A 22,201-nucleotide genomic window follows, 5' to 3' on the forward strand; every position below is an offset into this window, starting at 1 on the left:
GTGTGAATTCCTTTGCTGACTGAGTGTGTACATCAAATACTTAACACTGTCCTCTGATACTGCCTTGCTGCTCGACCAACCTACCACAAAGAATGAGGTTCTATCTAACTTTAACCTCTGGGGTCACCTGGACTCTATACACACTATACCTCATTTTGGTGTAGTAATATAGAGCCAGTTTCCTACATATTAAGCCCACAGTGGATGGTCATGTTCGTTGCGTCTCTCCCTTCGGCAACTTCACAAGAGAGCACGCCCAGGCCTCCTCCAGGCACTAGGGCAGCACCTGCGCTACAGTATCCCACACAGAGTGGGTTTAATGGTCCAACAGACATGCAGCGTTCACCGACTGCAGTCCCAAGATGGAGGAAGAAAATATTTTATTTCCATGGTGGTCCCGCTTTTTGGATTCCCTATCGGGTGGTGCGTTAGGGAAGGCGCCTTTGAAGGTGGAGGCTCCGACCACCAAGCTCTCAGGGGTGGGATGTTGGGAGGGGAAAATTGGGTCGCCCAGGGACTGGCGGTTGCGTCGGGCAATCATCCTGTCCACAGGAGCCCCTGTGTTGGGCCTGGACCAGGTGCCCAAAAGAATGTCTGTGAGGGCTTAATTAAATGGTAGCAGGGGCTCCGAAAAGCTTGCTGCAGGTAGAAACATCTTTCAGAAGGTTAGTCCTGACTGCCACCGTAGGTAGCTCTAGGTGGAAAGCCTCGGCTGCCCTACGCATCATCACTGCGTATGATGCTCCCTTCTACATAGCCCCGGTAGGAGGAGACAACATGCCAAGGTCTGGGGAGGTATCCAGACCATTGGCTTCCTCCAGTTCCTCTCCAGTCCAGTTCATAACCTAACTGGTCAGTTAAAGGGTCCCCAGACCCTCCCAGTCCTCCTCATCCTCTTCTGGCTGCCAATCTGGTCTCAAAGAGCCAGGATAGAACAGGCTTATCAGGCTCCCAAGAGAGAGGGGCCTGCAGCAATCTTTAGGACATATTCGTTGGTGTAGGACAATGTCTCGGCTTCAGACATAAATGAAAACCAGAGTATCAACTCTGACTTGGATGGAAGGAAACAAAGTACCTAAACACAATACCACTTGAAAAAGTGACCCAAAGCAGACTACAGTCTGCGTACAATACAGAAAATAGTTTGGGAAACCGAATATACCCTTGCAGGCTTGGCCAATAGATAATCAAAGGTAAGACATGCCAACAAGGGATTTCATTTGTGAGAAATGTGTATTTGTTAAAACTTTTTTGAGGGGTAAGTCATATATGAACAAACACCAAAGTGTCTTTAGACAACACCACTGAATTGAGAACACAGAGCACACGGGAAATACTATTTATATAGAAATATATGTATTTTTATATAGCAGAGATTTAAAAGGAGTACATACATAGGAAACAAATCAGCAATGTGTCATGAAAAGATGTAAAATCAAATTAATCAAACAATTCATGACAAACAACAACTCCAAACACAATTAAAAAGCGACAGATCTCTTCAAGAGAATAAACGTCACTAAAGAACAATACATTTCTCTGGAGTTGATGGCAAGGTCGACGTTTCGGTCTTTGTGGCGTCAGTCCGTTAGACCATCATCAGGACAGTAGATTTTGCAAAAAAATGACTCTTCTGCACTTTGTCAAACCAGCATAAGGCCTATGCACGAAGTATTGACTTGGATGAACATGAAACTATAGTCAGGACCGTGATAAAATCACTGATATACGGTACAGAAAAAAGTGCAGTTTAGAAAACCAGCAAGAAAGACGCTCTTCTATTCGTTATTTTTCTGATATTTTAGAAAGCAGGGTAGGGTTGAGAAACGGCATCAGTCGCGAGAAAGACTAAGCATGCTTCATTGCTGATTTGTTTCATATGTGTGTACTCCTTTTAAATCTCTGCTATATAAAAATACATATATTTCTATATAAATAGGATTTCCCGTGTGTTCTCTGTTCTCAATCCTCATTCAGTGGTGTTGTCTAAAGACACTTTGAGGGGTAAGTCATATATGAACAAACATCAAACAAGTTTTAACAAATACAAATTTTTCACAAACGAAATCCCTTGTTGGCATCCCTTACCTTTGATTAGGATAGAACAGGGGCACAAAAGTACCCATCAGCGCCAGATCCAGCATCAGTCGGCGCCAGATCCGGTGTCGGTCGAAGCCAATCCGGCTCCGTGTCTACCTAGAGGTGGAGTCTGGGGTCGACGTCTGCTGGGGACACAGCCGACGCCGGCTGCAGACGTGGTGCCGGTGGAATCCGCACCAGCGTAACAAGGTCAACCGGCACCAATCCGGATCCAGGCCTGGATCCAAGGGGACCCTGCGGTGCAGAGGCCGAAGCCGCCGGTGTCAAAGGCCCAGGGCCCCCAGCCGAGTCCGCGGAGTCAGGGTGGGTTTAATCCATCACCATTCTTTACCCCACTCTGCCACCCAAGTTCAGAAATGGCCATATGCAAATCAGTCTGACCCTGTTCCTCATGGGAACAGACCAGCCTGAACTGCCAAGCCATGCCTTCCCTGGACCGGAATCAAGCTTCCTAGGACCGGTTTCTGGCATTCCAGCCATCTTCAGACAGGCTTGCTTGAATCCAGTGGCAAAGTGAGCAAGGGACTCAACGTCTGACCGGACTAGGGTCGCTTCTGGTCCCGGGAAAGGGGGGAAACCTGGAGCCAACCCTACGGGCTCTGCACGCATCCGTCTTCGCGTCGGCTGATGGACGGGTAGAAGTCGAAGAGCGACTATGCTTTTTCGACTTCTTTTGCTTCGACTTGCCTGACCCAGAGTGCGAAGACTTGGATGAAGAATGGTGTTGGCTCTGCGACCGGTCCCTCAACCTCCTACGCGACTGGGACCTCGAAAGGCACGGAGCCGACTGCCGGGCCTTGAGTAGATTTCGGGAACGCTCCCGCAAAGACTTAGGGCCATGGTCTAGCAGTCAGAGCACGACCTGGGGATGTGGTCACGCTCCAGGCAGTAGTGGCACACGCGGTGCGGATCCATCACCAACATTAGTCAGTGACAGGAATCCTTGAAGCCGGGCATCCCTCGTGCACCAGGAATCGATGGACTTCAAAAACAAAGTCGACAAAAGTCAACAATAAGTCAGTCAAAAAGCGACTGGAGGTACCGCTCTCTCCATATCTGCGCTTGCTGGCGCGTAAGAAAGAACTGCAGTCAGCCCGCGAAGGCAGTGTCTAAGTAGCTACTGCGACGTCATCCCGACGACCATGAAGTCAACGACGAACACAAAGTCGACCGACGCCACCTTCCGACGCGCAGGGGTACTGCTGACGAAAAAACTTTCCGGATCCAGTCTGACGCCTGGGGTTAATTCTAAGGTAAGGAATCTATAATAGACTGCTACAGCAAACTGGAATGGCCAGTTTCAAACTGAAGTGAACTACTTCCCCCTTATCCCAAAGGCGCCTCCATGGCATCTCCATAAAATTAAACACGAGTGAGACTCTGGACAACAGACTACACAAACATGTTAATCCTTCCATGAATTCTTACCTCTAATCAAGAGGCATCTATCAAAAAGAGCCACCATGGCGTGTAAAAGGGCATGGCAAGAGTAACTCTTCCAAGAAAAGACAGAAAATGGCACGTAAGGTCTTCTGTGATAACACAACCTTCGAAATGCACCAATGCTCATGGATCCCACTCTGTTGAGTTGGAAAAACGAAATGCTTCCACGCACGATAGGAAGAGCGGAAAGCCTTACTAATTCCTTAAAGGTGTGTCTAATTGCAACCGAGTGAGCTCAGACTTTTAGAGGCCACATTTTCCACTATTTTTTGTGTTCTAAAATTGGTTTAGTTTCTAACAGATATATTCGGCTCATTAGATAGCCCTTATGAAAGCAAAAAAGACGATAAGTTAAAGAACATGATGCCACTTCGAGATAGGTTTTCCTGGTAATCAATTTCTTTCTTCCACAAATGGCATTTCAGAGACCCAGTACACTTTATTCTTTTTATGGATATCAGCTAGTGTTGCATGACAAGAGAACCTCATCATTTCCTTCAATCTCTAACTGAAATTTGTCTTGAAGTTGGACTCTAGATGTACTGGTTATTTTCTAGTCTACAATAGTGATTTCTTAATTTTGTTTTTATTCTTTAGGTGAGAAACCTTCATTTAATGATCCAAACGTCATCAAATTTAAAAGTTTATTTGATACGCATTTGTTTAAAATATTTAATCTGATACTTTCAGCATTCATTTATTTCGTTTATCTTTTAATGCTAGATGCATTGAGAATGACATTCACATTTTAGCATTTAATATAGCATATTTTTAACAATTAATGAATTCATGGACTTTTAGTAGATAAAACACTGCTGTTAATTAACCCAGTATTAAGGAGGTGAAAGATTCAAAAGATTCCATGTGTTCCTGCTAAAAGAAACAAGCATTTGCAATGCAATAGGTCTCACATTTACGTGAGTTTAAGCTATTTATGCCTATATCTTGCGTAAATGTGAGACCTATTGCATCGCAAATGCTTGTTCAATATGTTTTTGTCAATCTGTGCATAATGCAGAAGATGCTGGATTATGCAGCAAGTGCAGCAAATATGTAATTTTGCGGAAAATGCCACAGCAGCAGAATTGCATAATTCTAGTGGCCCTGACAATAAGTAAATACACTAATTTAACAATTATCTTTAAAGGGACATTTTGTCCAAGGTGGTGTTTTCCTCGCTGCTCAATTTTTAAAGTTGAAATCTTATGTGTGGTGGAAGCAGTCAATGTATCAAAAAATTGACCAATTCACGAGTCCATTTGTCCAACTAATCAAAAGTTCAGAGTGAGGCATATGCTTTGTGGCTAAGGAGTTATGACTTACTTTTTCCATTGAAAAAGCTAGGTTATACTAGACTGAATTTCCCCTGTGAAACATTCTCACTATGAACTCTCCAAATTACACTTCCAGCACGGTACCTGGGTTTGGGAGAACTATGGGCTCAAAACCTAAATTCATGCACTAAGTTAGCGTCTCATATAAAAGCGGGGCACATTTGGAGTTTCTCTTTTGGAGGAAAATAAAAATGTGTTTTTATTTAAAGGTTTTAGCCAAAAAAACAGACAAAATTCGTGTCCAGACATCACCAGCTTGAAAAACAGAAGTACCACTAAGGTAACAGCAGTCTAGCAATCACTTCAAACTATATTTAATAAGAAATGTATATCCTAGCGAGCTGGCCAACGCTCAAAACCACAGATGTTTGTGACTGCTATGGAACATGTAGGAACAGGGGGTTCTGCTGCTCATGCCATTTGTCTTTTAAAGTTGACAGTCTATTCTATATACAACTTATATTTTTCAGCAGGATGTACAGAAACATAAAAAAGTAAAGGAAAAAGAGGGAAATTGAGCTTGTGTTTTGAAATCATATGGAGAGTGAATAAATGTTAATTGTAATGTGAATAAAAGGCCTTTAGGAGCTATCAACACGTAGACTGCGTCATAGCACTTCGAGCCAAGCTACATAGCAGCCGCGGCTGTTGAAAACTAAATAGCCTGAAAAAACAAAACACTACTTTCAAAGCTCTCTGACGCCATGTTTAAGAGGTTTTGCTCAATCGGCTAGGTCATTGTTTACATTCGGTGACGTAGAAATCTGCTTTCCATGTGAATTTCGGTCCAAGAAGCACTCGAATGTAACTTTAAATCCAATGCTGCTCGCGGCAGCCACTAAGTCGCTTTCTCTGAAAGACGTGAATAATGCAGATTGAGCAAGCCTGGCCGCCGTGAGCAGAAGGTGGAACGCACTGCACGGCAAAGCACAAGTGAACTGCATCGAACTCTTGCACACCTACATGCCTCGCTCCAGCTCCGACCCTCGGGCCTCATATAATCCACTGAACCACCAACACCAACACGAGAAAGCATGCTCGATTCCTACAGCGTGCTTGTATCTGCCTTAAGATTCCCGCAATCCTGAGCACCCATTCTTTCCTAGAACACAGTTGAACGTCCATGTAGGCTAGGTTAGCTCGTGGTATTATAAATTATACTCAGTCAGAAGCGTAGAGCAGAAATCAAATGATACTTTTCAAATTAGACGATGTCAATATGAAGGATGGCCATACGTGCCCATGGCTCCAGGAGTGATATCCGAGATGTTTTAACATACATACTAGTGCATCCTGGGTAATGTAGTCTGCATTCAATTGCTAACTATGAACAGATCCCAGCCTAACCCTGAGAAACAGACTGCACAGAGCAGAGGAGAAACCAAATGTTACAAAAGGGCTCCCCTTTGACATTATTCCAGAGCATTACCCGCATTTCAAAAAGAAGATGCACTGGCGCCATTACCGATGTGCCGCGTTGGAACTAAAAAACAAGGAGGGTGGGGGAAAATAATGTGAGGGGGTGAAAGACATGTTCATAGAGGAGGGGGCACTCCTCGATTGCTCCTGTGTTGAGTAAGCAGCGTGCACAAATGGAAAAAAAAGTTAAAGAGCGCCATGCACAAGTTGCACGCCGTGAGCGTGCACATCACCGTGGCCTGCGGCTCGCACCCGTGGTGCAGAGGGAGCCCTAGCGCCAGAGAGGAAGTGCGGGGGCTGAAGTCCTGGGTCCCAGGATGGGGCCCAGGTGAAGATCGGCCGATAGCAGTGCGGGGCTCCCATGACTGAGGAGAGAACCCCACCTCATGCTGCAAGAAGTATACAGGAGCTGGAGTGCTCCGGAAGCGCACTGCAGCCAGCCGTCTTTCAGGAGGATTCCCCCCGCACACCGGGTGAGTGGGAGGTTCTCCATTTGTGATTGTGTCGATGAAGGCACAGTGTACATGTTTATTTACTGAGCGGACCCATCGTTGCGGCCCTCTCCAACTATGGGGAAAGGTTATTTAAAAGCACCTTTTGGGGGCAGAATGTTAAACTGAGCTACGTGCGCATAAAAACAAAAGTGAAACTTACATTGCTGAGGCTTGCGACGATAGAAGGGAGAAAGGGAGATGTGCACACCCCGTGGCTGTACGGGCGCGTCCACAGACCCCAATCGCCCGCGTGCCACGGTCTGTACCACTTCGGAGGCAAGTCGCGGACAATAGGTCTCGCTGGCGACATCGCTTTCGCGCTGCGTCGCCAGGTGAGACCTAAAAAATGGACAAGCAGCACCCTTCTGAGATAACTTGGGTCAGAGAGATTGACTACCTTTAGGAACATTTGGCATGTAGAGAAGACAAGTGGTATCATGGCAAAATGGAGGAGACAGTATGAACACTAATAAGGCAATTACACAAATCCATCCATATGCCACGTGGTCAAGGTCACTATACTTGGCACTACTCTTTTTAAAGACTGCTGGTTTATAAACGTCAAACGAGAAAAACTATGTACTACTCTGAATTATTACAATACAGTGGTTAAATGAGCACAAAATGCATATAAAAACTTTACATTTCACTGCATTGGTAAGACTACATTATTTACTATGAACTGACATTTGTCAAGCGATTACTTTGTTCATTAACACCTCTCCATTGAATCAGCTCTTCAGCTTCAACCTTCAAGAACATGTGTTCAACATGTCTTGCTAAAATTATTATTTTTTTAAAACATACCAGGACAGCTGTATCCATTTCCAGCTGTTTCTTCTCAAACACCTCTGCGTCATCTTTGCCCTTCCCAAATTCCTTCTGGCAACGGTTCAGCAACAGCTTGCGAAAGTTTACAGTCACCGCAGGCTTGTCTGTTGTGGGGACTTTCAGCTGGAAAAGAAAGCATCCCACCACTGTTTCTTTAATAGGTAGCAAATGGTGACCACTAAAGTATATTTTAAGTATTTTTTTATTAGCCACAAGTAGTGTTTCAATTTGATGACAGACGATGAGCAAAGGGCAGAGGTCCCAGGCAACTCGACTGATTGTTAGACAACATTTACCAACCAGGTTCCAGACCATCAGAAATGGTCAACTTATACTGACACCACTAGAGCATAGAATGGTTCCACACAGATTAAGAAAGCTGAAACTGATCAAAGCAGTAGCTCTGGTGTGTGTGTCACTTTAAGTGCAAACAGGTAATATAAGCCAAACAAAGTTTAACAACTGCCAATTCTATATTTATGTGCCCGGGTTAGGCTCATGAAGCGAAGCTGCTCATTTCTTACATTGTCATCTTTTACACAATAGCATTACTGCGGTGACCTTTTGCATATATTCGCATGTGTGACAATGTTAGATAAGTTTCTCAGAAGCTACTTATTTTTACACATCTGGCTTCACATAACAATATCATGATGCCTTGAACACCAAGTACAAGGCCTTTACGCACAAATGTTGTTCTATCTTCATGCACGGGGCGACAGCTATCTACATATTCATACCACTGCTTATCTATACGTACATCGCAAGGATGCTTTATTATAAATAATCTGCATCGCATAGGATGAGTAGAGAAGGCACTTAAACTGACACTGAGGGTCCCTGCATGCCACAACTTCACCACACAGCAGTCTGGCATCTCCGTGAGGGATGTCCAATTTGTGACCTAGACAGGGGCCAACATTCTCTCCCGCCAGGTAATGGGATTGGATCATCCCTTGGGGGGATTCTTGGATTTACACTACACACTCAAGGCGCACACAGAGTAGGGTTCGCATAGTGTGAGTATGCCTGATTACTATCTTGTATTATATGCCTGCATATATGCATTGTCTTGGCACCATGGTAGAAGGATAATGTTACTTACCCTGTAAACATCTGTGCTTGGCATGTACAGCTGTAGAGTCACATGCTTTCCGTACTCCTGTCATCTAGTGTTGGGTCTGGATGTTTGCAGTTTTTTTTCCCCGAAGAAGTCTTTTCCAGTCACGAGGTAGGTGACTCCTCCTTTCGGTGATTGTGCGCATGGGCATCGACTCCATTGTTAGATTGTTTTCCAGCAGAGGGTGAGAATGGAGTAAGTAAGAGTAGATTAGAGATGTCCATGCGTATGTATGTATACTAAAGAGAACTGCAACAGCTACAGGTACCCGGGGAGGCGGGTGGGTGCATGTGAATCTACAGCTGTACATGCCAAGAACAAATGTTTACTGGGTAAGCAACTGTTGTAAGGTGGTTCTGACCATCAGAACCGTCCAGATGTTTTGCTTTTTGTACACCTAATTTTTGAGCTTTTACTGTGGGAGAGTCTCATCAGTCATCAGTCAAGCTTTATTCGACGATTGTCATAAAAGCAAACAGTACATATAAATACAAATTTAGGACATATAAATAATGTTAACATTTGTACATATTTACATATAAAAAACTATATATCCATTAAATTAATATACATTGGATTAAAAAATTTGAATTTGGCACCATGAATACATGTTAATCAGTTAGCATTCTACTTCTAATGGTCCAGGCCCAGCCCACGAATTTTGCCACGGCTATATAAACTGTCATATCAGTGCAGGAACGAATAATTCTAACTGCCACCGACCCCCTGTCGGTGCCCATCAGCCTGCACATTGGGCGAAGCCATATTCTCCGGGGCACCGCGTACACTGGGCATTCAAATAGCAGGTGGCCTACGGTTTCCGAGAGCGCTGACCATGATGGGCAAGCAGCCTTGGCTCCCTCAGACCAACTGCTAGTGAATGCCCCGACCGGTAAACTCCCAATTCTCAATTGAAAATACAGTTTACGATCTAGGGGTTTTAGGATAACATCCCAAAAGGCTTCCAACTTTGGTGCGTCTTTGATATCCATAAATAATCCGGTCAAAGACCTGGGGTCAATAGACCTAAAAGACCTGGAGACCACAAGCTGCCAATACAAATTCATGAGTACCTTTTTAGGAGGGAACCTAGTGTTTATAGGATCATCCCGCAAACCCAAATCAATCAAGAGGCCCCTGATGTGCCCTAACCACTTGATTTTATGGTAGGTATCACTAGTAATTATATCAAGTAGGCCCCTTGAAAAAATTTCTAGTTCCGGGGTGGTCCAAATCCTCCTCCAGTATAAAACTGGTCGTAAAGATGCTATAAGCGCTATTGGGAACAACCCTAGATCATAAAAAATAGGGTTCAGAGGGGTACTCTGGGGTAATTTTATTAAACTCCTTAAAAATGAGTTTTCAGAGATTGACATCCCTCTGAGATTTTCAGTTCCCCACATTTCAACCCAGTATAAAGCGGAACTGACCACTTTACCATTATAAACCGCCAATACCGGAGATATTGGTTTGGTAAGGGACTTAAAGTGTTCCAGGCTCAGGGCCCCAGATAACTGCCTATGTTTTAGGGTGGCCAGCTCAATTTGTTGTTTCCAGCACAAATTGTGCTGGATACAGACACCCAAGTAAGTAAAGGCTTGGACCCTTTCCAGAGGCCGCTTGTTCATGGTCACAGTGCCCTTAAAAGATTTAGAGGCATTAAAAGTCAAAAACTTCGATTTCTACACGTTTACTTCTAAACCCCGTGCTGTACAGAATTCTTCAAAGAGCCTCAAGCCATTTTGAAGCCCACTTGGAGTTTTTGCAACTAAAAGACAATCATCGGCGAACATTAAAATGGGAACTTTTGCTCCAGCAATGATCGGTGCGTCAATATTGGAGTCAATTAGGATTTTAGCCACATCGTTAATGTATAAGGAAAATAGAGTTGGCGCCAGGACGCAGCCCTGGCGTACTCCAGTTTCCACTGGGAACTGCAGGGTAACATTCCCAGGACTCCCCCACCTGATCTGTGCATAATTTTGTTCATGGAGTCTTTTTGCCAGAGATAGGAGAGGCCCTGGCATACCCATGCCATTGAGGACATTCCATAACGTAGAACGTGGAACCAGGTCGAATGCCGCTCTTAAATCTATAAAAGCGGCATATAGACTTCCATGTCCAATTAACACTGTCTTCCAGTACAGCATGGCAAAATGCAGCACCTGGTCAACCGTACTAATTGAAGTTCTAAACCCTGCCTGCAAATGGGATAAGATCTTATTGTTGCGTTCCCAGTCAAGAATTTTGTTTAAAACCAGCCTGCCAAATATTTTTTGAGAGGTGTCAATCAGGCTGATTGGGCGATAATTTCCTGGTTGGGACGTATCCCCTTTTTTAAAAACGGGTATGATCTCCGCCCCGTTCCAAGAGCTTGGTACAGGGGTTCCCCTGGCGATCATGTTTGATAAAAGGAGTAAATAATAACCCCAGGAGTTCTTGTCTTGCAGAAATAGATCCGCTGGTATGCCATCGATGCCTGGCGCTCTACCAGGGACCACTAGATCTAAAGCACACTGAACATCTTTCAGGATAAAAAGATCTTCAGTTAGGGGTTCAAAAGGGACTTCCACTATTGGTTGCGAGTCCTCACCCTTAGCATATTGTGGCTGAAAATGTTCTACCCACTTTTCTTGGGGGACCCAATTCTGCGGCTTATCTGGGTTGGCATCCACACCCCACTTATAGACATTCCAGAATCTTCGCGTGTCTTTGCAAGATCCTGCCTCCTTACGGTCATTCCACCTTTTCTCATCCCAATCACGCTTAGCTCTTGAGACAGCGGTTTTATAAGTCAGCCTGGCCGCCCTAATATTCTCGGTCGACCATGTTTTGATTGCTTTTCCCAGGTCAAGGCGGGCCTTCCTGCATTCACCAGAGTACCACCGTGATACCTCCGGTGCGCGGGAACCATTCCGCCTACATGGCTTAATAAAAAGTCTCTTTAGTTCTCCAAAAAGAACCTCATGAATCCTATTCCCTTCTTCTAGTTTTAAAAGGTTATTGTCCAGTTCAGATAGCAACAATAAATCTAATTTCGCTTTGTCAAGCTTGCTGTTTTTAAAATCCACATTCTCTTTATGAAGTGAAACTTTGGGCCATCGGACATGTCGCATGTCATTAGATATCACAGTATCATGGGATCATGGGAGGGAGTGACAACCATCATAACCCCAGAATGATCATGAGATTCCCAGTAGGTGAGATTCATAGACAGGGGATTGTGATTGCTCTCAACCCTATCTATAATCGTCATGTCCTTGAGGAATCTCCACAGGCCCAGATTAAGCAAAATATAATCTATTCTACTCTTGCGAGTACCACTTTTAAATGTGAATGCCCCAGCCTTATCACCTGTGGTCCTTCCAGTAATTGCTCTTAGACCTTTGTTTAGGCAGATGGAGTTCATTTGGACCACTATATCTGTCCATTTGCTGACCGGTTCAATATCCAATTTGGGAATCCCCCACTCCCTGTCCTCCTCGTCCGACACGTTCCAGCTTCCTTTCAAAAGTGGTTCAAAATTTACATTAAAATCCCTCCCAACAATTACGTTAGAGGGCGAATAATGACTTTCCAATAATTCTTCCAGAAGCGATAGCACCTCAGATGTTCTACCCCCCGTACTTCTCGCATATATGTTATAAACATAGACTGGTACTTGGTTTGGAAACTTAAGACTTAGTACCTGCAGATCCCTATGATTGGTGGATATAATTTTTATTACTACCCCAAAGTCCTGCTTTACGCAGATCGTAAGATTTGTTTTTTAAGAGGGTTTACTGTAATACTATTAAGTTGCTGACCAATTATTTCACTATTAACTACTTCGTTGGATGTTTCTATTGGGACTTGCAATTGAAGTCAATCGTTGCAGTCTAATCTCGAGCTTTCCCCATGAAAAGTATCTTCCTGCTTCCCTCTTATAGACTTCCAGAATTGCGGGGGGGTTGCTCTCATCTGGATCCTAGAATAATTCGGAGAGCAAGATCTAAATTCTAAATTTAATAGTTCTCTGGCTACCATTGGATTTTTTAGAATAAGTTCTATGCAATCATAGGCATCACCCTGGGAAGTAAGCCTACTTGCACGGAGAATATCCTCCCTAATCACCGACCTGCAACCCTTTACATGCCTAATCCAATGGATATCTTTGTTGGTCAGAGTATCAGGTGATTCACGTTCTCTGCCAACAGGGAGCTTGGGTATATTAATCAAATATACTGGTGGTGACTTGATAGTATTTGGATTACATTTAGTGAGCCCAGAGTTTAATGGAATAGAGCTCACTTGCTGCCGGCTAGATAAGGGATTGTTGTCAGCCTGGTTTAACCTAAGAGGTCGTTTACATCCCGATTGCCCCGATACGCCACTTGTTGGGATTGTATCAAGGCCCTGGGATAGGTGTTTTTCTACATGCACTAAATTTCCTGATCTGACCGCCTCACTAGTTCTAGAATTTTTAGGTGCAGCAACATCTAATCTAGGCTTTTTACTTAACAAGGAGGGAGCATTTCCTGCATGACCTGAAACGCCTACCTGATTGGTGCTAGGGGCTTTGGATGCTACAGGGACTTTATTATGTTCCACCTTTAGGTTGCTAACAACAGTGGTTAAGTGGTCAATCTTAACTTGCATACCCTTTATTAGATCACATAAATGGGTTACCAGTTTAAACAGAGGGTTATCAGATTGGTCAACTACCTCAAGGCTGCCTCAGAGGTGCTTTCTGTTGGACTTAGACCAGGTCCTGTCATATCCAACCCCTTTACTAAATGAAAATTTTCGATTTGGGCTTAAACAGCGAACTTATTAGTACAGGGTAGATTTAAAAGGTTTTCAGGGCTCTGGTTCGCATTAGGTTCGCTCTCATCTGACTTATCCTCGCCATTTTTAAGTAATGACGGTTTGTCCCCTGAATGTGGTTTACCCATAAACATTTCCGGTATAACTGCTGGCCCCCTTATTTTACTCTTTCCGCCCTTTCCGCCCCCTGAGCCGACTACCTCACAGTCATCACCCCCTAGGTTGGGGATGGCAGTTAGCAAATCAGTGCAGTCTAGGACCAATTCATCGATTCTGTCCATTACACAATTTCCCCCTGCATGGAGCTGGCGCTTTCTAGCGGTCTTACACTTCTGCCTCTTTGGATGCTTTCCTCCCTTGGTAGCCCTTCCGACAACGTCAATAGGATCCTCTGGGTTTTTTCTTTTCCCCATTGTTCCAGACCTTTATGACCAGAGTCAGTAGACCGACGAAAAATGTACAGTACCTTTGCTGGTGGGTGTAAGGGGGGGGGGGGGGGGGAGGGCCAGCCCTGCCTCCTCCTGCCCCGGACGGCCTCAGACGGCCCGCCCTTTGTCCGGGCTTCGTCCGGCTCGTCCCGCGCGGGTCCCGCGCCGCGTGGGCCGGATGATGTTAGAGGAGCTGGGCGTCTTGTGGGCGGGCCTCCGTGCAGGTAAAAGCACGCACGGACTCCTGGACCCTGGAGTCCCGTGCGGCGTGCCGGATTTGCCCCCACAGGTGAAGGATGTCACCAGTCCCTGGATGTAGAGCCCCTCCGGGGGCATCATCAGCTCTGCTGTCGGCGTGCTGAGGGAAGCGAAGCGGGACCCGCGCTAGCGGGTCCGGCGAGTCGTTAAGAGGAGCTGGGCGTCTTGTGGGCGGGCCTCCGTGCATGTAAAATCACGCACGGACTCCTGGACCCTGGAGTCCCGTGCGGCGTGCCGGATTTGCCCCCACAGGTGAAGGATGTCACCAGTCCCTGGATGTAGAGCCCCTCCGGAGGCATCAGCAGCTCTGCTGTCGGCGTGCTGAGGGAAGCAAGCGGGACCCGCGCCAGCGGGTCCTGCGAGTCGTTAAGAGGAGCTGGGCGTCTTGTGAGCGGGCCTCCGTGCAGGTAAAATTACGCACGGACTCCTGGACCCTGGAGTCCCGTGCGGCGTGCCGGATTTGCCCCCACAGGTGAAGGATGTCACCAATCCCTGGATGTAGAGCCCCTCCGGGGGCGTCAGCAGCTCTGCTGTCGGCGTGCTGAGGGAAGCGAAATTGGGACTCACTGACAATGAACCCATGATGAGAGACTGCATGTGGATTTTACCGCTGTCCCCCTGGTGAGAGTAGGCCGCTGCGCTGCAGCCGGAATAGGGGGCACCAGACTGGTTATATGTAGACACGTAAGTACATGCGTGTGCACATGTGTAGGGGCTGCGCAGGGGAGATTCCTGGTGTGTGCAGCCAAGGGGCAGGTACAGATAGAATGGAGTGGCAGGAATTATGCAGAGCTGGGTGATGGCATGGAATAGGTTTGATACTATGGGAAGAAATCTGCAAGGGAAAGTCAGTGTGCTTCACTGTTTTTACTAAAGGAACACTCCATTATTCTCCTATGAAGATGGGGATCACATGGGGTAGTTTCACGTCCTTAGGGCCTACAAATTCCAGACACGCACCAAAGTACATTGTAACTTATGTGAAAAGTAGTATTCTGCTGAGTCCAAAGCCATATCTGTACTGCTTCTGGGTCATCCAGAAATGTCATATTCCTCTGACTCAGCTCATAACCAGAGCCTGGCTGGGTGTGACCCTGCCACGCTGGATTAATGACCTTCCTCCCCAAACTGAAGCATCAAAGGCGGAGCCCGTCAAGGCAAGCATGCCAACAGCGAAGGTCTCTTCCCCAAAAGGGAGAGATGATGGGTGGAGCTGCAGGTTATCTATCAGCAGCCGTCACCTGGTGCCAAGCACCAAGCTGCTCTGGAGAGAAGGCAGCAAGGGGGGGAGGGGGCTTTTCAGAGACCATGTGGCATGAGACCCCTGGACGACGCCATTTTTTAACTATCCCCGAGGCCTGGGTAGGAAGGAGGGAGCAGGGGCAGAGAAGTGATGTGTCTCTGCAGGATAGGTCAGCGGAGCCCCCTCCAAATTCTTTTAAAAGGTCTAGCACAGGAAGAGGAGCTCTCTCTGGGGTGTGGTCTGCTGAAGAAGACTGGTGCTGGAGCCTGGCACCATGGGCAGTTGAAAGGAAGAACCCCCGGCTGTCTCAGGACACTGGATTGCGCCTGCAGTGGAGTCCACGACCAGTGAGGAGAAGCCTGTGCCTCTGGGCAAGGAGAAGAGAGGTCTAGGAGGAGAGCCAGGTGCAAGGCTGGTGCAGGGAGCCAGTGAAGACAGCTCCCTGCTGAGCTCACCCTCCTCGAGACCAGGAGGGCGAAGGAAAGTGCTCCCAGGGGCTGGGGCGCGCCAGCACAAGCAAGAGGAGGCCTAAGTGGTGCAAATCGGCCGCCTGGGGGCCGAGATACTTCCCCCCCTAGAAGGTAGACGACCTTTGTGAGGACCGACGACGAAGCGGGTGGGGCTCCGCCGCCAGTCCTAGATGTGCCCCCGGGTGGGTCAGGTCCCGGGGGCTGCCCCACAAGAAGAGAAAGTTGGGGAGCACCGTCGGGCACCCCGTGAAATAATTCCCAGGGGGGTGCCTGGAGCCCACCCTGGACCCCTGAAGACAGGAGGGAGAGGAGCGCTGTCACGGTCCCCTCAAAGAGGGTCCTGAGTCCCGGGACCCCAATATCAGGCCCCGAAGTCAAGTCGGGGAGCGCCGTTGTGCCCCCCATGAAGTCTTCATTTGGGAGACAGGGGGGGGCGGGATCCCCAACTCCGGGACCCGGTGAACCCTGAAGGAGAGGGAGTGCTGCCGAGGTACAGCCGGACCGGCAGGAGTCTCCGTGTCTACCCAGCTCCCGCAGCAGCACGCGAGGGTGCTGGCCAGTCAGGGAGCCGGTAGGAGCCGCCGGGGGTGGGGTCCCCGAGCAGCTCTCCATCGTGGCAGAAATGCGGGGTGCCCGGGTGGGACCGGGGCACCGAAAACAGGAGAAGGGCGTCCAGGGGTGGCTCGCCGAGCCGCGCATAGCTCACCTGGCAAGAAGGGGTTCTGGTGGGACCGTGCCCCCAAAGGAGATCGGAAGAGGCGGGAGGCCGCCTATGAGGGCAGCGTGGTTCTCCCCAAGCAGTAGGGGAGCCGGTGCTCTATTATTCATGGGCCTGAAGAAAGCGCCCCATAATGCCTTACAGGCCCGGACCGGCCTGCGTGGAAACACAGCTCGTTCTCTGTGTGTGGTGACCCCAGGAGGACGGGGTCACCGCAAAGTGGGTGACATGGTGCAGGGGGGGCTGCAGGTGCAACGCAGTCTCCCCCAGCACAAAGAGGTGAAGTCCCCCCCTAAGTCTCTGGGGACTCCATGGAAATTATCCCTCAAGTGCTCTGCCAGCGGTCAACAGCAACCTGGGTCTGGAACTTTTGTTCTTCAGATGGGGGGCTGTTTGGGGACGGCACCAGGGTATGAAGGGCTGAGCTGGGGATATCTGGAGAAGGGCATCCCCTAGAGGTGAAGGGTGTCTGGCTGTATTCGCTTAATCCTGTGATTATAACTGTGATGCCTTTTAGGGGCTTTAATTGCAATGCATTATAACCGTTATCAGCTGTCATAAGTACTGTCATTTTAAGTGATGCTTAAACATGTATTCTTGCTGCTGCGTTAGGTGAAGAACAACCCAGACTGTTAGCCCTTAAGATGTAGAGGTGTATACTGTATGGTCTGTATGAGATGCTCAGTCGGGTTTATGTTTCACCATGCAGGTGTGCCCATTTTAAATGCTTGTTGGGATGGAAGGGGTGGGTAGCCACTATGATGGTGCCAGTGGGCAAGGTCCGCACTGCAGGTTATGGTCAACCCACTGCATTGAGGGCAAGATGATATGCATTCACAGGAGTGGTGGTACTAGCCCCACCATCCCCGCGGGAGGGATGGGAATGTTATGCAAAGTCACAAGGTAATTTCAACAGCTTATGTATATTTGTAAATTGTTGCATAGTATTGAGTAGTGTGTGTGTTTAATACATGTACTCCTCCTTTTATAAAGCAAAGTACAGACTGGACAATCAATTTTTAAGTGTTTTTTCTTCGTACTGGTAAATGGCGATAACTAGCCAACACCACCTCCCTTGAGTAAGCCTTAGACTGCTCTGCAATGCTGCCCTCTAAGAGTCAAGCACTACAATGGGGTGTTTGGTTCCCAGTGAAGGACAAATGTGGTCATGTTGATTGTGCAGGCCTCAGAGATACTGCCTAGTTTTCCAACAATAACATTATCAGTTCGAGGCATGCGAGCTGTAGATCACATGCTTTGCATAGACTATATAGCAGTATTCCCCTAAAGCGGTGGCTAACCTGTAGCTACTGGAGTTGTCTGATAGTCTTTTTAAGTACTGCTTGGCCCACATTAGCTTGTTGGCTCGCTAACACATCTACCCAATAGTGTTTGGTTAATGTGTGCAATGTAGACCATGTTGCAGCTTTACAGATGTCAACTATGGGGATGTTTCCTAAGAAAGCCATAGTAGCCCCTAACTTGTGAGTGGAATGCGCTCTAGGGGGTACAGTTAGAGCCCGTTTTGCTTTTGCATAACAGGTTTCAATGCATTTAACAATCCACCTTGCAGTACCTGATTTGGAGATAGGATTGCCCTTGTGAGGTGGTGCAAAAGCAACAAATAGTTGTTTGGTCTTACAAAATGATTGTTCTTTCGATGTAATATAAAAGTGCTCTTTTGACATCTAAGGTGTGTAAAGCTCATTCTGCAACAGAATCAGGTTGCAGGAAGAAATCAGTTAATTCTACTGACTGATTTATGTGAACTGCAGACACTACCTTGGGTAGAAATGTGGGGTTTGTACGAAGAACCAATTTGTCTCTGTGCAGTTGGAAAAAAGGTTCTTCTATGGTTAGTGCCTGTTGTTCACCCACTCTTCTCAGTGAAGTGACTGGAATGAGGAAAGCAGTCTTCCAGGAGAGAAACTGTGGCTCACATTTATACATTGGTTCAGAAGGTGGCCCCATTGATCTTGTAAGGACTAGGTCAAGCTTCCATGCTGGGGCAGGTGGGAGCCTTGGTGCTACAACACTCTAAAGTCCTTCCATGAAAGATTTAACTATGGGCACTCTGAATAGCGACAAATGTTACCTATTTTGTAGATATGCAGCTATTGCGGCGAGATGTAGCTAGATGGAAGTGTAAGCTAATCCTGACTGCTGCAGGTGTAACAGATAGCAGATGATGTTTTGTACTGAAGCATCAAGAGGGTTGATGTGATTGTTATTGCAATAAATAACAAAGCGTTTCCATTTAGCTGCATAACAGGCACTTGTGGTAGGCCTTCTGACCTCCTTGATTATGGTCTTGCAGTGTGGTGGAAGGTTCAGATAACCAAACTCTGACTTCAGGAGCAAGATCGCACGGTTCAGTTGTTTGGGATCTGGGTGTGATTTCTCCTTGGCTGTATGTGAGGAGACTGGATGTTAGGTGCAGCTTTTGATGCGGGACCGCAGACAGGTCCATGGTTGACTGGCCCATGTGGGAGCTACTATGATCAGTATGAGGGATATTTGCCTGAGCTTCCAAACCACTAATGGGATGAGTGCAAGAGGCAGATAACTGTAAGCAAATATCCCTGACCAGTTCATCCACAGTGCATTTCCTTCGGGGAGCGGGTGTGGGGATAAATGGAGGCGAAGCTTTGGCATTTTGCGTTTTGTTGTGTGGCAAACAGATCTATCTGAGGGACGCCCCCCAACTATGGAAGTATGGGAGGAGAACCTGAGGGTGAACTTCCCATTTGTGTATTTGCTACCTGTCTGCTGAGGTGTGCAATCGGGTTTTTCACTCCTCGGAGGTGTTCCTCGAGGAAATAGATTTTGTGGTGAATGGCCCACCTCCAGATGTCTTGGGCTAAGTGGGACAGTTGGAGAGAGTGTGCCCCCCCCCCTGTTTTTGTATATAATACATGGCTGTCATGTTGTTGGGACGAACCAAGACAGCTTTGCACACCAGGTGAATTTGAAATGCCTTGAGAGCTAGAAAGATTGCAAGCAGTTCTAGATGGTTGATGTGGAGCAACTTTTGGTGTTGACTCTATAGGCCTTGCAGTGTGTGGTGCTGAAGATGAACTCTCCAGCCAGTGAGGGACGCATCCGCTGTTAGTGCTATCTGTGGAACCGGGTCTATGAAGGGCCGTCCTTTTGATAAATCTTGTGTGTTCCACCGCTGCAGAGCGAGATGTATGGCCGCTTACCAACACTAGATCGGTTAACAGACCCTGTGATTGGTTCCACTGACTCGCTAAGCAGTCCTGAAGGGGACGCATGTGCAACGATGATGCAAGATGCCATCATTCCCAGTAGCTGCATATAGATCCAAGCTGGAAGTGAGTGGTTGGATTGAAATTTGAGAACTAAAGCCTGAATGTTATGAATTCTGGCTGTGTTGGGAAAGAACAGAGCATTTTGAGTATTTAAGGTGGCTCCTAGGTCGTTTTGAGTATTGGCAGGCTTGAGATGTGATTTTAGCACATTGACTGTGAAACCCAATTGATGTAGTAACTGAATTGTTTTGCAAGTGTGCTGGAGACATTTTGGATATGTACTGGCTTTGATGAAGCAGTCGTCCAAGTAGGGGAAGATATGGGTGTGTTCTCTTCTCCGGTGAGCAAAGACTACCACCAGACACTTTGTGAAGACTTTGGGGGCAGTGATGACTCCGAACCGGAGTACCTTGAACTGATAATGCTGACCCGCTATCCCAAATCTGAGAAATGTGCGATGAGCGGAATTAATTGGAATACGGAAATAGGCGTCATTTAAGTTTAGAGTAGACAGAAAGTCGCCCTTTTGGAGAAGTGGTAGTACTTGTTGTTGGATTGTTACCATGTGAAAATGGTCTGAATATTCAAAGATTTAGTACTGAGGTCCCAAATTGGTCTGAGAGAACCGCTCTTTTTGGATATTAGAAAGTAAAAGGAGTACATGCCGACCTGTGGTGTTGTGGTGGTACGGACTCTATAGCCCCATGTTTAGAGGATTGTTGGTGAACTCCAGGCAATAACCAGAACGGATAATTTCCAGCACCCACCTGTCTGTTATGGACAGCCAGACGGGTAGGAAATCTGAAAGTCGCCCCCTGACAGGTGTTAAATGGTCTCGGGGGGAAGTTTAGGGAAGTCAATTGTTTGTGTTGGAGGGGGAGGTGCGTGTATTTGAGCCTCTACCTTTGCCGTTGTTGCCTCTGTAACCCCATCTGAAGTAACCCTTAGAGGCAGAGGGTTGGTTGTTGCCCTTGTACGTGGCGATGGTCTCTGAGGAGGTATTTTTGGACCCTCTAGGGTAGAAGGAGCGCCAAAAGGAACCACGTGCTTGTTTTACCTGAAGGGCTCCCATGGATTTGGCCACTTAAGTATCTATCTTTATTTTTTCCGGTGAGGAATCTACCACCGGACCAAAGAGGTGTTCTTTGTCAAAGGGTGTGTTCAGTATGGAAGTCTTAACCTCAGGTTTGAAACCTGAGATACACAGCCAGGGGTGCCTTCTTAAAAGGGCACTGGTGTTTACAGCTCTAGCAGCAGTGTCTGCAGCATCTAGGGAGCACCTGATTGCATTATTTGGAAAGAGCGGTCCTTCCCTCACTAAGTCTTGTGCTTTAGATTTATGGTCATCGGGCAGAAATTAGAGCAACTGCTCGATCTCGTCTCAATGCGCCCTGTCATACCTTGCAAGCAGCGCATGCGTGTTAGCGATGTGCCAGAAGTTTGACCCTGAGAGGCTGCCCTTTTCCCCGAAGCATCAATAAGCTTAGATGCTTTATCTGGAGGTGGAGCATCCCCTGTAGTTGGGAGTTGGCCCTTTTACGTGCGTTGGACACCACTAGGGAGTCCAATGGTAATTGTCCTTTTATGTACACTGGGTCAGATGGTGCTGGCTTGTAATTTTTATCTACCCTAGGGGTAAGGCTACAGGCCCTAATGGGGTCATTAAATATGTCATCAACATGCCTGATCATACCCTTGAGCATGGGGAGTGAGTGCGATGACTTGTGTGCTGCCAAGTGTTTCAAAAAGGAAATCCTCTTCAAGGGATTCTTTGTGCAGCTGTACACCATGGTAGTTGGCAGCTCTACCCAGCAGTTCTATGTAACCAACGCTGTCCGGTGGAGAGGGCTTGGTAGGGTATAGGTCAGGATCATTTCCGGTGGAAGAGTCCCTATTATAATCTGCCCACGGGTCTGGCAGTAATGGTGCATTGTCCCCAGCCCCATCTCTATCCTCATCATCCTGATCTTAAGGTGAATGCGGTGGCGAGTGCTCAGGTGAAATCATTAAAGGTTGAGGCTGAGAAGGAGATGGAAGGGGAGAAGGATTAGTCCCAACATTTTTCCTCTTTAAAGGAATGTGGTAGGTCTCCTCTGAGCCAGGTTTCCTTTTAAGGGTCACTTTTGAGGTGATATTTCCAGTAGTTGGATGGATGTACAACTGTCTGTTTCGGATTCGGTTTGGTAGGTGGAGCATCGAAATGTTGTTCTTGAGATGGAATTGGCACGTACGGTTGTTTCGGTGCCGATGGTTTTGTTACCGAGG

The 22,201-nt window shown here is 47.0% G+C and overlaps 1 protein-coding gene across 1 annotated transcript in view; it reads right to left on the reverse strand.

Moving 5' to 3' along the window:
• Positions 1-22,201, reverse strand: part of LOC147684091 (uncharacterized) — a 224,995-nt gene that overhangs the window by 142,045 nt on the left and 60,749 nt on the right. Inside the window, exon 4 of the mRNA XM_086944452.1 lies at positions 7,598-7,744. Within this exon, the coding sequence (XP_086800578.1) occupies positions 7,598-7,744 (147 nt within the window). The remainder of the gene's footprint in view (positions 1-7,597; positions 7,745-22,201) is intronic.

Source organism: Lissotriton vulgaris, chromosome 11 (assembly GCF_964263255.1).
Source record: "Lissotriton vulgaris chromosome 11, aLisVul1.2, whole genome shotgun sequence".
Lineage (NCBI taxonomy): Eukaryota > Metazoa > Chordata > Amphibia > Caudata > Salamandridae > Lissotriton > Lissotriton vulgaris.